General features: G+C 45.1%; 1 protein-coding gene across 12 annotated transcripts in view; it reads right to left on the reverse strand.

The window, feature by feature from the left end:
- EP400 (E1A binding protein p400) overlaps positions 1-21,861 on the reverse strand; it is a 108,759-nt gene that overhangs the window by 60,874 nt on the left and 26,024 nt on the right. For 6 of the 12 annotated variants that reach the window (XM_055404259.2, XM_055404253.2, XM_055404258.2 and 3 more), the window contains 10 exons: positions 11,563-11,653; positions 10,086-10,193; positions 9,193-9,578; positions 6,911-7,207; positions 6,245-6,430; positions 4,992-5,132; positions 3,889-3,967; positions 3,168-3,217; positions 2,701-2,758; positions 1,780-1,869 (listed from right to left, as the gene is read on the reverse strand). In XM_055404259.2, the coding sequence (XP_055260234.2) occupies positions 1,780-1,869; positions 2,701-2,758; positions 3,168-3,217; positions 3,889-3,967; positions 4,992-5,132; positions 6,245-6,430; positions 6,911-7,207; positions 9,193-9,578; positions 10,086-10,193; positions 11,563-11,653 (1,486 nt within the window). The remainder of the gene's footprint in view (positions 1-1,779; positions 1,870-2,700; positions 2,759-3,167; positions 3,218-3,888; positions 3,968-4,991; positions 5,133-6,244; positions 6,431-6,910; positions 7,208-9,192; positions 9,579-10,085; positions 10,194-11,562; positions 11,654-21,861) is intronic. The other 6 variants (XM_055404255.2, XM_055404254.2, XM_055404251.2 and 3 more) reach the window with 3 other exon arrangements.

Consider the following 21,861-nt stretch of genomic DNA (forward strand, 5'->3'; position numbering starts at 1 on the left):
AAAATATACAACCAGAAAACATTAGTGGAAGCTATTTAAAGAGACCAACATAAATGGAGAGACTATTTTGATCACAGTTTAAAAAAGCTCTTCATAGAGACATGGTTCTCACCAAACACCCACTAACTCAACTACATTTACATCAAAATCCCCAGTTGGTTCTCTGAAACTTGATAAGTTGATTCTGAATCATATCTGAAATAAGCCCCAAATAGTCAAGGCTCTCCTCAAAGAAGAATGAGGCAGAAGGCCTGACCTAGCTAGACCTCAAGAATTATTATAGGGCTTCCCTGGTGGCACAATGAATAAAAATCTGCCTGCCAAGGCAGGGGGCATGGGTTCCAGCTCTGGGCCAGGAAGATTCCACATGCTGCAGAGCAACTAAGTCCCTGGGCCACAGCTACTGAGCCTGAGCACTAGAGCCCCTGCTCCGCAACACGAGCAGCCACTGCAGTGAGAAGCCTGCGCACCAGAGAGCAGTCCCCGCCCGCAGCAACTCGGAAAAGTCTGCACGGTGCCGAAGACAGTGCCAACAAAAATAATAGAAAAATAATGTTTTAAAATAGAAGTATTACACAAAAAAGAATTACTGTAAAGTTAGAACAATCAACAGAGTGTAGCATTGGTACAAACCGACCAATAAAACAATAAGGGTCCCAGAAACAGCTGTGCGTATCAGAAAACCTAATATCTGAGTTGACGCTGGGCATCACTGAGGAAGGATGGCTGTTTCAAGTGGCACTGGGACAATTTGCAATCCATTGCGGGGGAGGGGGAGAAACTGCACTCTTACTGCACACTAGAGACAAAATCAATTTGCGGTGAATGAAAAGACATCAGTACGAGAGCAAAAAAATTTTAGACAATATGAAAAGACATCCTTTTGATCTTGACATCAAAAAAATTTTATCAACACTGACAAAACTGCACTAAGATTAAGAACGCTTGTTTCTCAAAAGGCATCATAAAAAGAATGAAGACCCACCCCAAACCAACTGAAAACAGGTTGCTACTACAAACGTCACTGACGAGAAAATGTGTCCAGAACATGTGAAGAACACCCTCCATCAGTACAGGAAAGAAAATGCAAAACCAAGCAGGTAAAGACAGCAGCAAGAAGACACTGCACTTCGTGGGTAATGCTCCCCCACCACAGGCTGACAAGAACAGGTGCTCCTGAGATGTGGGGCCTGAGACAACCGCTCTAACCATGATGGGGCGCCACCTCATGTGTGCATGCCTCACAAGCTGGCCCCTCTGCTCCCGCACGTGCGCACAGGAGACACCAGAGTGATGCACACAGCACCGTCTATCAGGACATAGGCAGGGGAACCACCAACACCCCCACCAACAGAACAACCAACAACCCATGACATGGGCAGACACACAAGACGTCAGCAGTGAAAATTCTTAATTAATGAATTCACAGCAACGCAGGACCACAGGGGACAAAAATCGGGAACAGAACTGAGGAAAGCAAGCGGATGAGCCTCCAGAGTGGTTCTGTTTATACAAAGTTTCAGCACACAAGCAAAGCTGCCAGGTAGTTCAGGATTTACGTGCCTGGAAGGGGACAAACAGAGCTACAGAAATGATAAAGGCAAGTTTCGGGCTGGCAGTCACCCCTGGGAAAAGGTTACCCCACACTCTATCCAACCCTGGGCAGTGTGGTTGGCTACAATGAACGCAATATATTTGGGCTTTTACACCTTACTCTTAAACGTTTATAATGTCTTTAACGCTCTATAGAGCACTTTCAGTAAGCTGCTCAGAGCCTACCTTCTTTGGCTAGGTTAGACAGCTCTGTTTGGTGATCCACGAGCCCTTCATTTGCTTCTTCCTCCTCAATCGTCTCCTCCTCATCTTCCACTGAAATGTCATCACCAAATGTCAGAGAGAGAGACTCCACGTCAGCTTCTCTTCAGCTATTCACGAAACACTACAAGGCTCCAGAACTGTTTCACACAGCTAATATAGAAGTTAAAACTAAGTCCTAACTTCTCAGGCTGAATCTGGAAATGACAGCATATTAAGTGAGCAAAAAACCAGGGACCATGCTTTACACTTTCTCTTCCATTTCAGGGTGTGAGATAGAGCCTGGTTTTTCATCACATGACAGACCTATTCAGGCCAAAACAGGAAGCGACGTGGAACTTCTTGTCCACCTGCAGAGCCCACTACAGGAAAACCCACGAGCTGCTTTACATGGCGTCACTGCGAATTGACCATCGCCATTTTGGAGGCTGCAGCTGAAAATCCCTGGAGCTCAGCTCCTGTCCTGTACCCCTGCCCCCGAATCCTGGCGGAGAAAAGGCCACCAGCAGCCACAGCGGAACTCCACCCGCCCTCGGGCCACTGCCATCTGAACTGAGCCCTCACGACAGCAGGCCTTCCTTCCCGCCAACTCCTCAACACTAACCACCTCTCCTGCCTACAAACAAACAGCATGAATATGTGCGCGTGCACACACACACACACACACACCATCCGCCACATTCCTTCACAATCCAGCTCCTCACTTCTTCACTGCAAAATCCCCAGCATCCACCAAGGCACCTGGCCCCCAACAGCACAAGCCACTGAATCACCGACTCTTCCAGGCAGGGCCATACTCAACACCCTGGGGGCACTGAGCGAGCTCTCTAGCTGCGCTGTCAGAGAGCCCTGCCAACAGCCAAGAGCACCAGGAGGGGGACAGACCTTCGTCATCAGTTAAAGACGTGCTCGCTTTTCTTTTTCTTCCAGATATTCCCAAATCCTGAAATGCAGAACAAAAATTGTTAAGCGTGCAATCTGAAAACACAGCATGAGAAACCAAAGCAGAAATGTCTATTCAACATGCACCTAGAAGAGGTGGGAGAGGCCATGACAGGTGTGTCTACACCAGACACAGGAAAGGTGCGGAGGAGGCAGAGGAGGAGGGAGACTAAAGCCACGCCTGCTGTGTTCAGCTGTGTCTCCCCAAACCACCAAAGTAACACCCAGATGAGCCTAAAGCTATGAAGAACTCGCTTTATGCCGAGGGGAGACCGACTTCATAACGAAAGAGAACATTATTCATGTCTACGAGTGTCTCCAGACACAAGTAACTCCACTTTGTCAGGCACTGTATTTCACTCACACCACTTCCGTCCTCTCACGCAGTGACACAACAGTCCCAAACTTACCAGAAAGTTTTCCGGTAGTACATCAAGTCCCTTAGGTCTCAACTCTTTTCCTAAAGAAACAGGTAACATGATTCGTTTTCACTAGGGCTGTGAAGGAGGTGACGTTCCTCACACAACCAAGGGCACCTCTGCTGCGCCCCCTTCACGAGAGGAGGACAGCAAGGGTGAGGCCCGCCTCCCCTCCAGGAACACAGGGCAGCACAGCGCCAGCCCCACCTCCACACGTGCTCTCAGCACCGATGCTTCTGCAGAAACCCAGTCTCCCATCTGGCAAAGTTTCTATTTCATGATTTGTATGATCTTAGAGATCCATGCCTTTCAGCAGGGACCACCTCTTCACCTCAGTTTCTTCATCAATAAAAGAGAAACTATCCACTCCCCCAGCGAAGGCTACCTCCTGGGTGGCCAGTGACCAGGCAGCTACTGTGAAGCAACATGGGAGCAGTGAGACAGCGAGAGAGACGGGGGCCCCAGGGGTTGAAGCCAGGGGAGTTCACCTCACTGTCCTCAGTTCTGAGAGCCTGCCGAAGCTGACCTCCCTGTGGGCACGGACTCATACTAGCAAATCTCAAAAGAACTGAAATGCCAGGACCAGGCTGCTGAAGGAAAGTCTCCCTGGGCAGGCTCCACAGGGGGCCACAATGTCACAGGGAGACGATGAGCAGAGAGTCCAAGCAGACACAACCCGCAAAAGGGAAGACTTTGTAAAAAGTAATCATACCTTTCCGGGGAACTTTCTGTAAATTTAAAGCCTTTTTCCTTTTTTCTTCTAATTCTACTTGTAGTTTTATTTCCACGACCTAAACGCAAACAGTTAAATAAATAAGCATGCTATTAAGGATGTAAATTATAAAAGTTCCGTATATGAAAACATTAAAATTTGTAGATCAAAAGCCCAGCTGTCCAACCTCACTTCAGATTACAGCTGATGCTTGAACAACATGGGTTTGAGCTGTGCAGGTCACTGGTGCACACAGAGGTTCTCCAGGGGTAAAGCCGACACAACTGCACACTTGGCGGCTGGCTGACCGTGACAACCGCACACTCAGCGGCTGGCTGAACGAGCAGCCATGGACCCGCGGACACAGAGGGCAGATGGGGAGTTGTATGCAGATTTTCACCTGCACCCGGAGTTGGTGACCTCACCCCCATGCTGTTCAAAGAGAGATGCTCAATTTAGTACTCTTTAATTACAGTGTATCAGCTGCATCCTGACCAAATTCTGTCAGAGGGTAAGATGAAAACTGTTATGGAAAGGAAGACAGAGGAGCCATTCTGGAAGTATGAATCAGTCTTTAGTGACCTGCATGTGCGTGCTCAGTCATGTCTGACTCTTTGCAACCCCTGGACTGTAGCCCGCCAGGCTCCTCTGGCCATTGAAATTTCCAGGTAAGAATACTGGAGTAGGTTGCCATTTCCTACTCCAGATCTTCCCGACCACAGGTCAAACCCATGTCTCTTGCATCTCCTGCATGGGCAGGTGGAGTTTTTACCATTATGTCACCTGGGAAGCCCTTTAGTGACCTGCAACAGAGGTCTGTCTGAAGGGCCCCTCACGGAGGCTCACAGACATCACAGAGCGTGCAGATCATGGCCAATGGGGATTTTGATGCACAAAGAGAAACAGAGAGGTAGAACCAGGTATCTTAATAAGCCAACAGTCCAGAGGCACCACAGCAGTGCAGGGACCTCACCTTTCTAAATGACACTTGGGGCTCTACCTGTGGGATTTCTCCAGCACAGAGTCAGGCATGGTTCAGAAGCCTGCCTTGTCAACTCTGACACAGTCTGATTCCAAGACCCCATCAAATTTTCAGAATTTACCTGTTCAATATTTGACCAAAAGTACTCTATTTCTCTAGCAGTTGACGCAGCTATTCGCCTCAATCGGTTCTGTTCTTCTTTCTTCCCCCTTTCCTCCCGAAGTTTCTTCTCTTCATGATGACGAGCTACAGTTCTGACAAGCTAGTAAACAAAAGTTCAAGAATTGTATGTTGTGCCCTGTGTCATGCCATCAGAAAAAAATATATGCTACATTTTCTTAAAATCTTCTCAGTGCATAACTGCATTGAATTCAGAGAGACGCACCCTCACCTGCAGGCACGGCAGAAGAGAAACACTGACTCCGGCAAAAACTACTGCCAATGTGCTGCTTGACTTTCCTACAAGTGTTATTTTACCAAGTACACATATTTTTCTCTAAAATGGAGTATGATACTGTTATTTTCTGAAATACCAAAGAACCTGATTTAAGACCCTTTAGATTCACACCCTGCTGTTACCTTCATGGACTCAGCTTCTCTCTACCAAAACTAGGTGGGGAAAGCAAGGGTAAGAATTCAGAGGACGGACATGGACAGTCTGGCACACGAGATCAATCTCACTCCTGAAAGTATACGAAATATGAATCTAGTCCAGAGGAAGAGACACAGCAGTGGAGGGAGAAGCACCTGGCCTGGAGCTACACACACGCACACAAGGACAGCTGCTCTGCACTCTGGGACCTAAGAGCCCTAGAAATCTGCCACCTTCCACATTGCGGGCATCAGCATAACACCTCCCAGAGGTTCTCCCCCAGGCTAGGTGCCTGCTTTGGGAACAAAGAGAGGGAAATGAAGCCTGAGGCAGAAATGGAGAGAAGCTGGAAGGGAAGACTAGGCAGCACGGAGCAGACAGCCTGCCAGCAACCCTAAGGCCAGGCACGAGTGCCTGAGCTGCCCTCCAGCCAGCTGGCCTCTTCCCTCTCCTACTCTCAAGCCTGGATCTGGGGAGCTGAAGGCACCCTCATGCCAACTGTCAGGTGAAACTGGCCAGAAAAGAATCTAAATGCCAGGACAGAACTGCAGCAGAGGAGCCCGGTCTGTTCCCAGCAGTTCATGCTGGAGCCCTGAGGACAATCCTCAGAAAGGAATGACAGAGCAGGTACTCTCTAAACAACAGGATATTCTTCATCCACATCATAAGTCAAGAAACCCTTTAGAGACTGGGGTTGGGAGACCTGCCATGTTCAGCACGTTCCGTCCGTAACACCTCCCAACGCTGCCTGAGAACTGTGATTGCCTGCGTCCCAAACCTACCTTCTTAGCAGCAGCCACCTTCCACCTCCTCTCCTGGGCGAAGTCTGTGGCCATCCACTGCATCTCCTCCAGCAGGTAGTCCCAGTGCGATTTGGGCCGCGGGGCCTCCTGAAGTTTGGGTAGCCGTCGGAGGGACCACAGGCCTTCCTTCCTTAAATCTGCTATGCGCTGATGGATCTGGTTTTCCTGCAAGGAGCACCCAGCACACAATTTAGGTGTGTGCCACTAATTCACACTGAAGCTACAATCCTGCCCCATCCCACACACATGGGGTAGAGCGCCCAGACCAACACTCATGGCAGAGCACTTACACATAACTGCTTAGTCACCCAACAAACAGTAAGCACCAACTAAGTGCAGGCCGCAACCTGCACTGGCCTGGGCAGCCTCCAGCTGGCTCTGAGCTCTCAGTCAACACCCTACGCCTCGCCCACTCCCCACACCCAAACTGTTGACACCAACACAGAAAAGGCCTTCCCCACACAAGGCTACCTGCAGCAGGACAGGGCCCACTGTGCAGCTGTGATCTTGGTGTCTCCTGATCACATACCTCGGTCAGTCATCCTGACCAGCAGGGTTTCGTTTTAAACTACTGCCCCCTTAGAAAGTAAAATCAAATGCATTCTACCAGCTGGGCTCCACACTACAATCTTCCCAGGCACTTACCAAGGCTATTTGTTCTGCCAGCTTATCCTGAGAACTGTCCTGGGGCGGGGCGGCATTCTGAGCTGGGCTCTGTGGTTTTGGGGGCGCCGACACAGCTGCGCCCGGGGAGCGGGAGGTGACTGGAGACAGTGACTTATTGGCTGCCAAGGAGGGTCTATTCACCGGGGAGGCGCGTGCAGGTGAAGGTCCCAGGCCTGAGCCACTGGCGGGGGCAACAGTCGAGGTAGTGGAGGTGGAGGGCGGGGGCCGCAGGCTGGACTGGGTGGGGTCCACGGGCGGTCTGGTCGGTGCCACCGTCTAGCAGGGAAAACAGGGCTCAGTACTGCACCTGGAACCCACAGGCCAGCAGAGAGGCACACGCCAACGCCCCCTCTCCCCAGCCACGCAAACCAATCACAAAGCCCATCCGCAGGCCACAGTAACAGGCAAACTAAACCATGTCCACAGAAAGGAAGTCCTGTTTGTCCACAAAACCACATTAAGGGCTCACTGTAAACTGTGCTTTCACATAATGTCTTATGTAAGTTGTTCTTGTTTTTTTGCTTTTTCCAGCTTTTACTGCTTTTTTCAAATAATTTTTTAGAATTTTTAATTGTATATAGTTCTCCTTAATTGAAAAATACTAAATTCTGAAGGGCAAATACAAATTCTGTGTGACCCTCTTGTGGTAGACAAGCCATAAGGTTAGGGGCCCTCCTCAGTCCTGGCCTGAGAGCCAAGCTTGTAAAGCTGAGAACTCACCTCCCTGCCTGGACTGAAGGTGAAGTTAAATTCACACAGGAACTCTGTCAGGAGGAAGCGGGGGTGCAGAGAGCAGGGAAGGCAAGTTACTGCCCCCCACTAAGAGGGTTGGGGACAGAGAGGCGCAAACACAGCACATTTATACCCTGCAGTGTGGAGAAGACATCACAGCCAAGGATGGGCCTCTCACAACCTGCAGCTTCTCTTTGCATATCTAAAGAAATGTCCTCAACCTCAGCGGTCGGTACAGCATGGCCAGCCACAGGCTTTTGGAAAGTTCTACTGGCTGCGGCCACACATCTGTGGGCCCTGGGGCTGTTCTCACCTTCCAGGGCAGAGCTGAGTGGCCCAAGAGAAACCACACGGCCCACAAAGCCTGGAATACCATTATGCTTCCTCTCTGTGGCCCTTCACAGAAGAAATCTGTGGGTCCCTCCCAACCTAGAAGGAACAGAACTCCATGGCTTCTGTAAAGAACTACTCTAAGATCACATCCCACAGCACATGTGGTCAACCAGGGCAGGAAACAAACCCAAGAAAAACATCAGTGCTGCGTGAAGTTGGTACCGGGCTCAACAACCATGTCCAAAACAGAAAGACTCATCTCCATGAAAAACTCCAGCCTGCCCGGGGAGAGGCTCAGCCACCCTGGTGGGAGAAGCCTTCTCAAGGCACACAGAAGGCTTCACAGTCAATGCCGGGAGCCAGCCACAGCCCCTGCAGCGCTGGCTGGCCACCCTGGCCACGTTCCCCAGTCTCTCTGGCCTCAATCTTCTCATGGCTAATGGGGGCAATAATAAAGACTCTACCACAGCAGGTGCCAGGTGGAGGGAAGCAGGTGATGCCACACCCCACATCTGCAGGCAATGAGAGGCAGCACCACCACATGGGAGAGCAAGCTTCTCCAATCACCAGAACTCAAGTTCCAAACCCAGCGAGGAAGTCTCCTCATTAACCAGTCGGGGGCAGGGTGGTTTTCCTATGCAACTGACCACACGCAGCTAAGATAAGCCTCTGAAAACACTCCCTTCTGTCCCTTCTGGGGCCCCAGGCCCACGCTTTTTGGCCTCACTTGTCAGGGACCCCACACGGTTCACTGTACACATTTCACAAAGGCGTCTGGGTGAAGTGAATTAGTGAAGGAAACGTGTATCAAGCCTAGAAATCTATGCTGTGCCCACACTTGTGGAACCAGCATCCGTGGGGAGGCACCTGGGGACAAAGCCTGGTGAACAGTCAGGAGCTGCAGTGACACATTGTGACCCAGCATATCAGGTGGGACAAAGGCCACGGTGCCCTGTACTTAGCTCTCGGTACTAAAAGCAGCAGTAAGAATTGTGTCATTTTCTGACATTTTAATAACAATAACTAGGACTGCAGAACCAAATAAAATTATGTTGCAAATAGTGAATTAACTGCTCCACAGTGGAGAGTGAGCAGCTAGGAGAGGGTGAGTTATCCGGCCACGCACCGTCCCATCCAACAAACCACCTGTCTTTTCTTCCCGCTCTAACCTGGGGAATAGCAAGGGCCCGCAGTACCTGTGGCTGGGCCGGGAGTGGAGGGGCCTGCATCTGTGCCTTCCCAGGCATCGGGATGTGGAGGGTGGGTGGCGTGGGCTGCGGGGGAGCTGTAGGGAGTTGGCCGGGCGGGGGCACAGGGACTGGAGCATTGGGCGGCTGCGTCTTCATGGGGACTGGGAGTTGGGTCTGGGGCTCCGCCATCTGCGGCTGCGGGGGGAACTGCAGCGCGGGTGGCAGGGGCGCAGCAGGGAGGCCGGCCGGGGGCAGCCTGGTGGGCAGCTGCGGTGGAGGCGTGTGCAGGCTGGCGGCATTCTGCACCGGGGGCCCGGTGGAGGGATCGTACTGCTGCTGGCTCTGCTTCTGGCCGGTGAGCTGAGTGGCCTGCGGAGCAGGAGGCATTCCTCCTGCAAGAAAGGGCAGACCCAGCAGCCCTGACTCCGGGGCTCGATTCCACCTCCCAGCGTTGTCACAGACCCTGCGCTGACAGCACCACACACTCAAAGGGGAAATGTAACTGGCGGGAAACCTGTGTGTATTATGTCTAAAGTGATAAATGAGCACACAAACAAGGAAAGAAAGGCGCTCGGCCTTTGCGAGTTAGCACCAAGCAGAGCAGGCGTGGACTAACTGCAGGGTCCCTACAAGAGCAGCAAGTCAGAAAATGCATAGGAGGGAAAACCGGAGAGAAGCTGAGGACAGGGGGGCGTGCAGCTCCGCTAAGCTGACAAGAGCTGGTCTCCAGTGGTCCCTTCATGCTGTCTTAAGTGGGACTCAGAGGAACATCCCAGCGGCAGAAACCACCTGGATATGATACCTGGACTGCACACGTTCAGCCTGGTGCTACTTCCCTAAACCCTCTCTGCACTCCCTTTTTCTGAACTAAGAGAGCTAGTTCTGGTGCTGGGTCTTACCTTGAACTGTCGGCATTAACTGCTGGAGAGGAACTCCTGTATTCACCCCTGGGTGCTGGAAAACTACCCCTTGGTGACCCACTTCAAGTCGAGGTCTCTTAGACTGCTCTAGAATAATTTTCAGAAAAGGTGCAGTTTGATGTAAAAAATAAAACCACAAAAGTAGTAGAAAAAACATGTGTAAGTGTTTTTATCATCTTTGAACAGAGAGGCCTTTCTATGCACGAACCAAAATGCAGAAGCCATAAAAGATTGATAAATACAATTTCTTTCTGTTAAAAACTTGTAAATATAAAGAAAAGCATCATAAAAAGGCAAGGATAAGCGTCAACCTAAGAGACAATATCTGCAACACACATGATGGGCAACATTCAGAAAGCTCTTACAAATTAACATGAAAAGGTTCAACAACCAGACAGACGAAACGGGCAGAGAACACAAACAGCTAGAGGAGGGACGCATTCACAAATGGTTAAAAATGTGAAAAGACACTACAACCTTACCAAAATCAAAGAAAACTATCTCAAAACAAACATTTCATTTTTCACCCGTAAGACTGACAAAGATTAAAAGACAGGTCATCCTTAATAACATGGCCAAAATTTGAGAGAACCAGAAACTGCCAATGGGGGCAAAAACTGGCCCTCTCCTTTTGGAGGGCAACTCACCATCACTAACCCTTAACTATGCACACACTCTGATCAGCAGTCTCATTCTTGGAGTGCTGTTTTTACAAACATGCACAGACATGTAGGAAGAAATGTGAAACTTAAGGTTCAATCCTATTTTTATTATAACAGAAAAAAGGTAACACTAACAAATGAATGCTAACATTATTCTTTAATGAATAAAGGAAACATCCATGCACTGGGTGCAAAACTTTGCAGCCATCAAAAAAAATGAGGTCCATGACTGGGAAATATGACCTAGTCATTTAACATTAAAGGCGTAACAGTGCATATAGGATTGCATTTGAATTTTTTCAGAATGACACACCTGAAGCAATGCTTGTCTGGGAAAACGAACAAATGCAGCCAGCTCCATGGCGAGGGAATGGAGAAGGAATACTAAACCAGAGGTGAGCTCAAATTACACCCTGCTGAATTGTTTGAATCTTTTACACAAAATGTGTATTAAGTTTCTAAGCTGGAGAAAAAATCCAGTTTGAAAAAATGAATGACAATTTGAAAAGGCAGATGGCTTTACACTTGAGGACTTGAGCCTATAAATGTACATAGAAAATGAAACTGGAATATACCTATTCAACTAACAAACTTCTAACTTCAGTACACATAAACACACACAGGAATATTTTGTTGAGTTGATTACTACCCAAAGAAAAATTAACTTTCGAAGTAGAAACGAACCAGAACTAAATTCTTTAATGGCTGCGCTTCAGAAACTGGTGGCCACTACACTTCCAAACTAAGAAGCCAACTGGCTCTGTAGGCCCCTGAGCCTGTGCTCCATGACATACCTGCAGGGGGTCCCGCCTGCTGTCTCTTAAAGGGATCCGTTTCAATTGCACTTCCAGCTCCTGCCACCAGGGTCCCTGAAAGGGCTTGCTGCTGGGGAAAAAAAAGAAAAACTGAGATTTTCATAATTTAAGTGCATCAGAAGAATGAATGTAAACTAAAACTGTCATAATTATCCCAAACACTGACTTCATTCATTTTTGAGAAACGTTATCTACCCAATATATGGTAAAAAATAATTTCAGTTCTAACTTACCTCTGCAGAATAAAAAAGGACTTGCATTCTGGTTTTAAATGGAATTTCAGATCAATGCAAATCTAAGAGTCTTTCAGAAACAAACTGGCTTTGCACACAGAATGACAGCAGAAGCTAATGTGGGAAATCTTAGTCTTGTCTAGGACTATAGCTTAGCCTCCCTAATTATTACACTACCTGTCATCACACAGCCCGCCAAAATCACAAAGCTGAATGATAAGAAGAAAGGTTGAAACTGTCTTCCTACTGGGAAATGGCACTAAAACTCCAATTAATAACAATCTAACTTCAAAATGGTACTGCAATTAGCACCCTACTTGATATACAGCTGTGTAAATATATACAGGTTATTTAAAATGTTCTAATGAAAGGCTACCAGCAAAGACAGAAAACTAGCTTAGTCTGGGTGATCTACACCTTTGACATCTCTGCACCACCTTGCAGAGATACTGAATGCTAAAAATGAGGTTAACAGTTGCTAATTATTTTTAAATAATTCAACTATATCCACTCTACTTATCAAGTCATTTTAAATGCAAGTTCTAGATGTCTGAACAAAGTAACTGCCTGTGAGAGCAGTTGTTGATCCCTGCCACCTAGAAATGGATACTACACCACCAGGACCAGCCATGCGGCAGGTTTTGCCTCACATGGTACAGGGACTCAGTAACGAAAAGGGAGAGTAAGCACTCCACCCCCCCACCCCCTTTACATGTAATAAAGATGGGGGGAGGAAGGAAGGGAGAGGAGAGAAAAGAATGATATAAAAAACAGACAATATGTGAACAGTGGTTATCTTTGGGGACAAGATTACAATCAATTTATAATTTGTGCGCGTGCACTTTTTCAAAATTTTCCAAATGTTTTACGATGAAAATGTATTACTTCTGTAATCAAAAAGAGGGTGTTTTTGTTTTTTTCTTCAATAAAAGAAATTGGTACAGGGTTCTGTGTTCAGTAATGGCCAAGAACTTCCCATTGGGCCAAACACATTCCAGATAAACATAAATTCTAGAAGAAATATAAAAAATGTGAAAAGGTGGGCAGATGCAAGATGGAACTCGATACTTGCACGGAGGAACTGGAACTGTCGATAGAAGAGGTTTCTGGGCTTACGGCATCTGGCACAAGGCAGGCCTCAAATCCAGAGACAGAGGGCCTCACTGGCTTGAAGACCATTAGGAAGGAGAACAGGAGACCACAGCAGAAGTAACTGAGGGGCAGTCACCACAGGGGGCAGCTGGAGAGGGGCCACAAGTTCTCGCCTGATCTCTGGCTGCCTCCTAAACCACACACGTGCCAAGGCTCCAAGCACAGGCCAGAATAACCGCACTGAGATCTCAGGAGACAGGGTTCACCATCTCAGTTCAATCACGTTAACTAAATGTGAAAGCAAAACCATCAGTACTCTTCAGGAGAATATTAACAGAACTCAGAGTCTCTGCAACCTATTCGTCACAACACCCAAAGTCCAATTCAAAATTACTTCAAAACACAAAGAGACAAGAAAACATGAGTCATACTCAGAAAACAATCGATAGACACCAACCCCTAGACAATTCACATGCTGGAATTAGCAGCAGGGATTTCACAGCAGCTTTAATAAGTATATCCAAGGACATAAAAGTATGTTTTTGTGAAGGATGAGAGGAAATCTTCACAGAAAAAAAAATTATTAAAAAACAACCAATCTGAAAAAGAATATATATATCACTTTACACCAGAAACACTGGTGTAAATAAATTAATTTCAGCAAAAAAATAAAAAGAGAACCAAATAGAGATTTTAGAACTGAAAAAGTGTCTGATATTTAAAAAATTCATTGGATAGGCCTGACAGTAGAGTGGGGATGCAGAGGTCAGTGAACTGAAAACAGATTCTTGAGAGAAGAGCTAGAAGAGGACTGGACTTCAAGACTCACCACAGGGTGTGGACACCAGGGCAGCATAGTGCTGCTTAAGGATGGATGACAGATGAAAAAAACTGAGCATAGAGTCCAGAGGGAGACTCAGACTTACACAACCCTGTCAGTTTCTAAAGACTCCAAAGCAACATAAATGGAATGAGAAGTCTTTACAACCAAATGAGGTACAAGACTGGACATTCATATGAAGAAACTGACAAATTAACACTTCATTAAACATAAAAGACCACATCATCAAAGACACTTCTCTGCTTAATTCCTGATAGCCACTGTTTCTTGGTTTTCAGAATGATTTTTAGTTTCACCTTATACATCTTCTGACTATTTTAATGGGAAAGACACTGCTGTCTTTAAAATACCAATTTGATTTTAAATAAAAATCATATATTAGAACTCTTTTAAAAAATAAAACACTTATGGGGGAGAATAAAAAAGAAAAGTTGAAGGAACTGGGGAAGTAGCTGACAGAAAAGAAAAGCAGACTTATGTTACTCTAGAGGAAAATATTAAGACCAACAGCTGTATTTAGTGGTTACCAATGGGTAAACTTCTATCCAATTTAAACAACACATGTAAGCTGAGTGGCACCATGGGGTCTATAGGGCTGGGTGAAAGAAAGGGACATGGTCAGTGAGATGATGACCTTCCTGAGTGCCTGCAAAAGAAAAGAACTACTTGTAAGTAGACAGGACTTTTCCTCTCAATTCAAGATTCTAAAAAGAAGCCTCCCCAAGGTTATTCTTCAGTAAGGATAAAGGAGAGGAAAGCACAAACAAATCACTCATTCCTTCTTTCTGCAAGTGTGTCTATGAAATCAAGTTAAACTACCACTTTATAACTATAAACTTTTAATTATACACATAAATACATGAACACACATATAAGAATAAAAAATTAATCGCTGGGGGATAATCAGAAATTTAGGATTAAAATATACACACTGCTATATATAAAACATAACCAACCAAGACCTACTGTACAGCACAGGGAACTGTATTTTTAATGTCTTGTAATAATTTATAATGGAAGAAAATATAAAAAAAAAGAATATCTATATACATTTATATATACATGTGTATATAACTGAAATCAGTTTATCAACTATTTTTTCAATAAATTTTTTCTAAATGGAAAAAAAATCAATAGTTGGGATAAAGTTACAGAACTCCAATTATTATTCATTCCCTTTAACATTATAATCACAAATAATCTCCAATTATAATTTTTTTAAGATCTAAATAATTGTAATAAAAACCATCTGGAGGAATCCCTGGCAGTACAGTGGTTATGACTCGTTGCTTTCACTGTCATGGGGCCAGGTTTTCACTGGTCAGAGAACTAAGATCTTGCAAGCTGCGTGGTGCAGACAAAAAGAAAAAATATTAGCTCAAAATCTTTGAGAAGCAAACAGAAAGTAATATATATATGTAACACAAACAGTTCTGAACTAGGACTTCCCCAAAAGTTACCACAGAATTTAAATAGTGGGATATATATGTTCACTGAACACTGTTTTTCTCTATTTGAAATTTTTCATAATAAAATGCTAAGACGTAGAAAGACTTATAAGTTTACAAAGTAATAACACCCATGTACTGATCCTGAGGCTTAATGCCCTGGAGACCCTGTGCACTATGAAGGCATCCCCTGTCCCACCAGGCACTGGCCGCCTGATCCATGGGTGAACGTTTCCCCCAGTGCCAAACCTACAGGCCGAGCTCCACTCTGCTGTTTGGTTTTGCTTCCTTGTTGTTCAGTTGCTAACTCGTGTCTGACTCTTTACGACCCCACGGACTGCAGCAGGCCAGGCTTCCTTGTCCACTATCTCCCAGAGTTTGCTCAAACACATGTCCACTGAGTTGGTGAAACTCTCTAACCATCTCATCACCTGCCATCCCCTTCTCCTTCTGCCTTCAATCTTTCCCAGCATCAGGGTCTCTTCCAGTGAGTCAGCTCTTTGCATCAAGTGGCCAAAGTATTGGTGCTTCAGCTTTAGCATCAGGCCTTACAATGAAAATTCAGAGTTGATTTCCTTTAGGACTGACTGCTTTGATCTCCTTGCAATCCAAAGGACTCTCAAGAGTTTTCGCCAGCATCACAATTCAAAAGCATCAGTTTTTCAGTACTCAACCTTCTTTACGGTCCAACTCTCACATCCATACCTGACTACCTGAAAAACCACAGCTCTGAATATACGGATCTTTGTTGGTAAAGTGATGGCTCTGCTTTTTAATATACTATCTAGGTTTGTCATAGCTTTCCTTCCAAGAAGCAAGGGTCTTAATTTCATGGCTGCAGTCACCGTCCACAGTGATTCTGGAACCCAAGAAAATAAAATCTGTCACTGTTTCCACTTCTTCCCCTTCTATTTGCCAAGAACTGATGGGAGCAGATGACATGATCTTAGTTTTTGAATGCTGAGTTTTAAGCCAGCTTTTTCACTCTCCTCTTTCACCCTCATCAAGAGGCTCTTTAGTTGCTCTTCACTTTCTGCCATTAGAGTGGTATCATCTTCATATCTGAGGTTGTTGGTATTTCTCCCGGCAATCTTGACTCCAACTTGTGATTCATCCAGACTGGTTGGCGTTTTCCATGATGTGCATGATGTACTGTGTATATAAGTTAAATAAGCAAGGTGACAATATACAGCCTTGACATACTCCTTTCCCAATTTTGAACCAGTCTGTTGTTTCACATCCAGTTCTAATTGTTGCTTCCTGACCTGCATAAAGGTCAAGAAGGTTCCCTGGTGGCTCAGATGGTAAAGAATCCATCCTCAATACAAGACACCTGGGTTTGATCCCTGGGTTGGGAAGCTACCCTGAAGAAGGGAATAGCTATCCACTCCAGTATTCTCACCTTGAGAATTCCACGGACACAGGAGCCTGGTGGGCTACACAGTCCATGGGGTCACAAAGAGTGGGACATGACTGAGGGACTAACACTCTGCTTCCTAGTGAACTTTAACTGAAGAAGGCTGCCCCTGGGCTCTCCTGTAGCCCCTTCTGCTCTGCATAGTGCTGCTGAGGCCCACCCACACCCACTCACTCATCTTCACCACTGACTACTCACACAGAGCATTCCTCTGTAAGAGTGTGCACGACCAAGATCTATTCTGCTGCGGTGGACATTTTCTTTCCAATTTGGGGTTATCATAAACAATGCTGCTGGGAACATTATTAGATATGTTTTCAAGCTCACAAACACAAGAGTATCTTTAGAGCATGCTGTTTGGGTCAAAGGGCCTGCCCACGCTCACCTTCTCCATATCATGTGAAATGCTTCCACACTATACTTCCACCAAAAGTGAATGAGAAGGGGCTTCTCTGGTAGTCCAGTGGTTAAGACTCCGTGCTCCAAATGCAGGGGGCCTGGGTTCGATCCCTGGTCAGGGAACTAGATCCCACATGGTGCAACTAAGACCAGCTGTAGCCAAATAAATAAATATTTTTTAAAAAAGGAGGATGAGAGGACTTCCCTGGTGGTCCAGTGGTTACGAATCCACCTGCCAACGCAGGGGACACACGTTCGATCCCTGACCCAGGAAGATTCCACACGCCATGTACCACAACAACCGAGGCCACACTCTAGAGCCCATCAATGGCAACTACTGGTGCTCACACACCTAGAGCCTATGCCCTGAAACAAGAAAAGCCAATGCAATGAGAAGCACTCACAATACAACTAGAGGGTAGCCCCAACCCCCACTTGCCACAACTAGAGAAAGCCTGTGCAGCAGCAAAGACCCAGTGCAGCTAAAAATAAATAAATAAATACAAATAAGCAAATACACAAATAATTTTTTTTTAAGTGGAAGAGACTTCCACAGACCTAAATCAACAGATTCTGTCCAATTTTAATCTGGCAATCTGGTTAGTATGACAGTAAATTGGAGGGTTTAATTTATGTCATTGTGGAGATCATGCACCTAGGTTTACGGGCACTCTCTGCCTTTCACCGTCCCACTGTTCTTACAAAAAATATTTATCAGTGTGATTTATAAATGCATTGATATATTACATTCCTCTAAGTACTAAGAGGAAAGATGTTTCACTGATAAATTTTCTGACAATTTCTCATTTAGAAAATGTATCACATGCATTACCACAAACACATAAATACTGGGTTCAAAAGGAACCAGGTTCCTTACAGAAATGACTGATTCCTGGACTGAATCAAGGCATATGGAAGAAAAACTTTCAATATTTTGTGCCAGAGGTAAGGAAGTACTCAGAGAGTGACAGGGATGTGTCAAAAGTACATAGAGCCTGTCTGAAAGGGCTCTCATTGGTCAAGTTACAGATAAACTGAACATCAAAATAAATAGTAAGAGGGACTACCCTGGTGGTCCAGTGGTTAAGAATCCGCCTTGCAATACCAGGGGCATGCGTGCATGCTAAGTTGCTTCAGTCATGTCCGGCTCTATGCAACCTTATAGACTCCAGCCGGCTTGGCTCAGTTATTGTGGCAAGCAGGGGCTGGAGCCACTCACTAGTTGTGTTGCGAGGGCGTCTCATTGCATTGGCTTGTCTTATTGCAGGGCACAGGCTCTAAGTGTGGGGGCTCCAGTAGTTGCCCTTGATGGGCTCCAGAGTGTGGCCTGGCCTTGCTTGTTGTGGTACAGGCAAGAATACTGGAGTGGGTTGCCATGCCCTCCTCCAAGTGATCTTCCCAACCAGGGATCGAATCCGAGTCTCTCATGTCTAACCTGCATTGGCAGGCAGGTTCTTTACTATTAGTACCACCAGGGTCGCAGGTTCAATCCCTGGTCGGGGAACTAAGATCCCACACGCCTCACAGCAATTAAGCCTGTGTGCTCCAACTCTAGTGTGTTCCAACTAGAGTGCATGCCCAGCAACAAAAGATTCCGTATGAAGCAACGAAGATCCCTCATGCTGTGACTAACACCCAGTGCGATCAAAATACACCTTAAAGATAAATAAACAAACAGTAGTAGTAGAATAAACAGGAATAAAAGGGGGCTGGGAGCTGGGTAGCAGATGACTGGCAGGGACATGAGAAGACTTGATGGAAGTGAACATATGCGTGGGTTACATGGGCACTTGTCAAACTCAACAAACTGTAACACTTGAGATCTGTGTATTCCCTGATTACAAATTATACCTTAATGTGATATAATTCATCATTTCTACACCAAAAAAAGAAACATCACATGATTAGGTAACTAGATGCAGAAATAGTATTTGACAAAATTCAACATCTATTCATGACAAATACTAGGAAAAAAGGAATTTCCTTAACCTGATAATGGATATCTACAGAATCTATGGCTAACATCATACTTAATGGTGAAAGACTAAATGCTTTCCTCCTAAGATCAACATGGTAAGAATGTCTGTTCTTACCACTCCTATTCTGCCTCACAGTGGAACCATACTAGTGCAACACAGCAAGAAAAAGAAAAAAAAAGCATACAAATAGGAAAACATAAATCTTGCTTTCTTTGCAAACATGATTTCTCTAGGTAGAAAATTCCATGGGATCTACAAAAAAACTCCTAAAACTAATAAATGAGCTTTTTGCAAGGTTGTACAATTCACTGTATTCCCATATACTTGCAATAAACAACTAGAAAATAATTTTTCAAGTTAAGTACCATCTATAGGACCACAGAAAAACCAGATTTTTTGGACAGAAATCTAACAAAATGTGCCTAGAATGTGCATGCTAAAAACTATAAAATATTGATGAAAGAAATCAAAGAAGACAAAAATAAATGGAGAAATATATCATATTCCCGGTCTGGAAGACTGAATGTTGTCAAGATATTACTTCACCCCAAACAGATCAACCTAGTCAATGCAATCCCAACAGGATGTTCTATAGATACCGACAAGCTGATTCTAAAACGTATATGAAGCGTGCAAGGAACCAGAATGACCAAAACAATTTTGAAAACAAACAAAGCTGAAGAGAATAATACTAACTGATTTCAGGACTTACTGCAAAGCTGTAGTGGTAAAGACAGTATGGCATCAGCAACAAGACAGACATATAGATCACTGGAAGAGAAGAGAGCCTAGAAACAGACCCAACAGATGGGATTTGGGGCAAAGATGCGAAGTTAACAGCATTTTTAAGAAATGGTGCTTAACTATCAATATACAAAGAAAAAGACCTCTAGCTATGCTTGCATGTTATACAAAATTTTACTCAAGGACTTCCCTGGTGGTCCAAGGGCTAACAGTCTGCCTCCCAATGCAGGGGACATGGGTTAATCCCTGGTCCGGGAAGATCCCACATGCTGCAGGGCAACTAGGTCCATGTGCCATAACTACTGAGCCCACGGACGCTGGATCCTGTGCTCTACAACAAGAAAAGCCACTGTGGAGAGAGGCTTCCACATGGCAACTAGAGTAGCTGCAACTAGAGAAAGTCTGTGCGCAGCAACAAAGACTCAATACAACGAAAAAAAAAAACAACTTTACTCAAAATGGATCACAGACCTAAATGTAAACATAAAACTATACAAATTCTAGGGGGAAAAACTAGAGGAAATTTTTGTGACCCTGGGTTGAGCAAAGAGTTCTTAGATATATGTCAAAAGCACAATCCATAAAAGAAAAGAATGGCAAAAGAGACTGTACCAAAACTCAAATTTTTTGCTCTATAAAAAAATAATATAAAAGAAGCTAAGAGAATGAAGAGAAAATATTTCCAAATTTGTATCTGACAAAAAGCTTACATCCAAATTATATAAAGAATTCTCAAATGCAACGATAAAGCAAATGACTCAATAGGGGAAAAAATGGTGAAAGAAATGAACAGATACTTCACCAAGGAAGATAGCCAAATGGCAAATGAACACAAGAAAAGTTGCTTTCAATATCGTTAGTCTTCAGATATAAAAATTAAAACCACTACTTACGTATTAGAGTAACAACAAAAGAAAACTGACAAGAACAAATAGTGGGGAGGATGTGGAACAACAGGAACTCTCATTCATGGCTAGTGGGAATGCGAAATGGAATAGCCACTGTGGAAAAGTTTTGTCAGTTTCATATAAAACTGAATGTACACTTATTAACAACCAAGCAATCTGTCTCCTAGATATGCCAACAACTGGAAACAACCCGACGTCCTTCAAAGGGTGAACGGATAAACAATGTAGGGAACATTCGTACAACAGAATACTGCTCAGCAAAAAAATAAACAATTGGTAAATTCAACAACATGAATTGAATTTCAAATGCATTATGCTACATGAAAGAAGCCAGACTGAAAACGCAGCATAAACTATAGTATATGATTCTATTCACATTTTATTCCGGAAAAGGAAAAATCATAGAGACAGAGAATAAAGGTTAAGGGAGGGAGAGAATTTGATGACAAAGATGGAGCACGAGGAACACCTGGGGGATGAGAGACCTGTGTTTCTTGTGTGGTGGTGGTTATACAACTTGAGGCACTTGACAAAACTCACCAAACTATGCACCAAAAAAAGTGAATTTTACTGAATTAAGTAAGTTTAAATAAAGGACTTCCAAGGTGGTCCAGGGGTTAAGAATACACCTGCCAATGCAAGGGACATGGGTTCGATCCCTGGTCTGAGAAGATCCCACATGCCTCAGGGCAACTAAGCCTGTGCACCACAACTGAGCCCACGCCCTGCAACTGCTGAAGCCCGCGTGTCTACAGCCTGTACCCCACAACACAAGAGGCCACCACAACATAAGAAGTCCATGCAGTGCAATGAAGAGTAGCCTCCACTCACTGCAACTAGAGAAAGCCCATACACAGCAATGAAGACCCAGCACAGTCAAATACATAAATAAATCTAAAAAAATAAGAATCCACATACGAACATATGAATGAGAGAGAAAAGGAAGCTCATCACTGCAGCAGAATGCCAACTAGTAAATGAAAAAGGAATAATGGAGTTAGAAAATCCACTTTGCCATCTTAACATGACAACTAATGCTGGCAAGGCTCATCAAGAGGTGGTAGATTAGTGGCCCATGTCAAAGGATATTCTATAAAATATAACTGACCAGGACTCCTCCCAAGAGTGAGGAGTCAGCCTAGATTAAAGAAGACCAGAGAGGCATGACAACTAAACACAATCGGTGACCCCAGACTAGGGAAAAACAACTATTCAAA

Source organism: Moschus berezovskii, chromosome 19 (genome assembly GCF_049115385.1).
Source record: "Moschus berezovskii isolate FMDL1 chromosome 19, NW_MosBer_1.0, whole genome shotgun sequence".
Taxonomy (NCBI): domain Eukaryota; kingdom Metazoa; phylum Chordata; class Mammalia; order Artiodactyla; family Moschidae; genus Moschus; species Moschus berezovskii.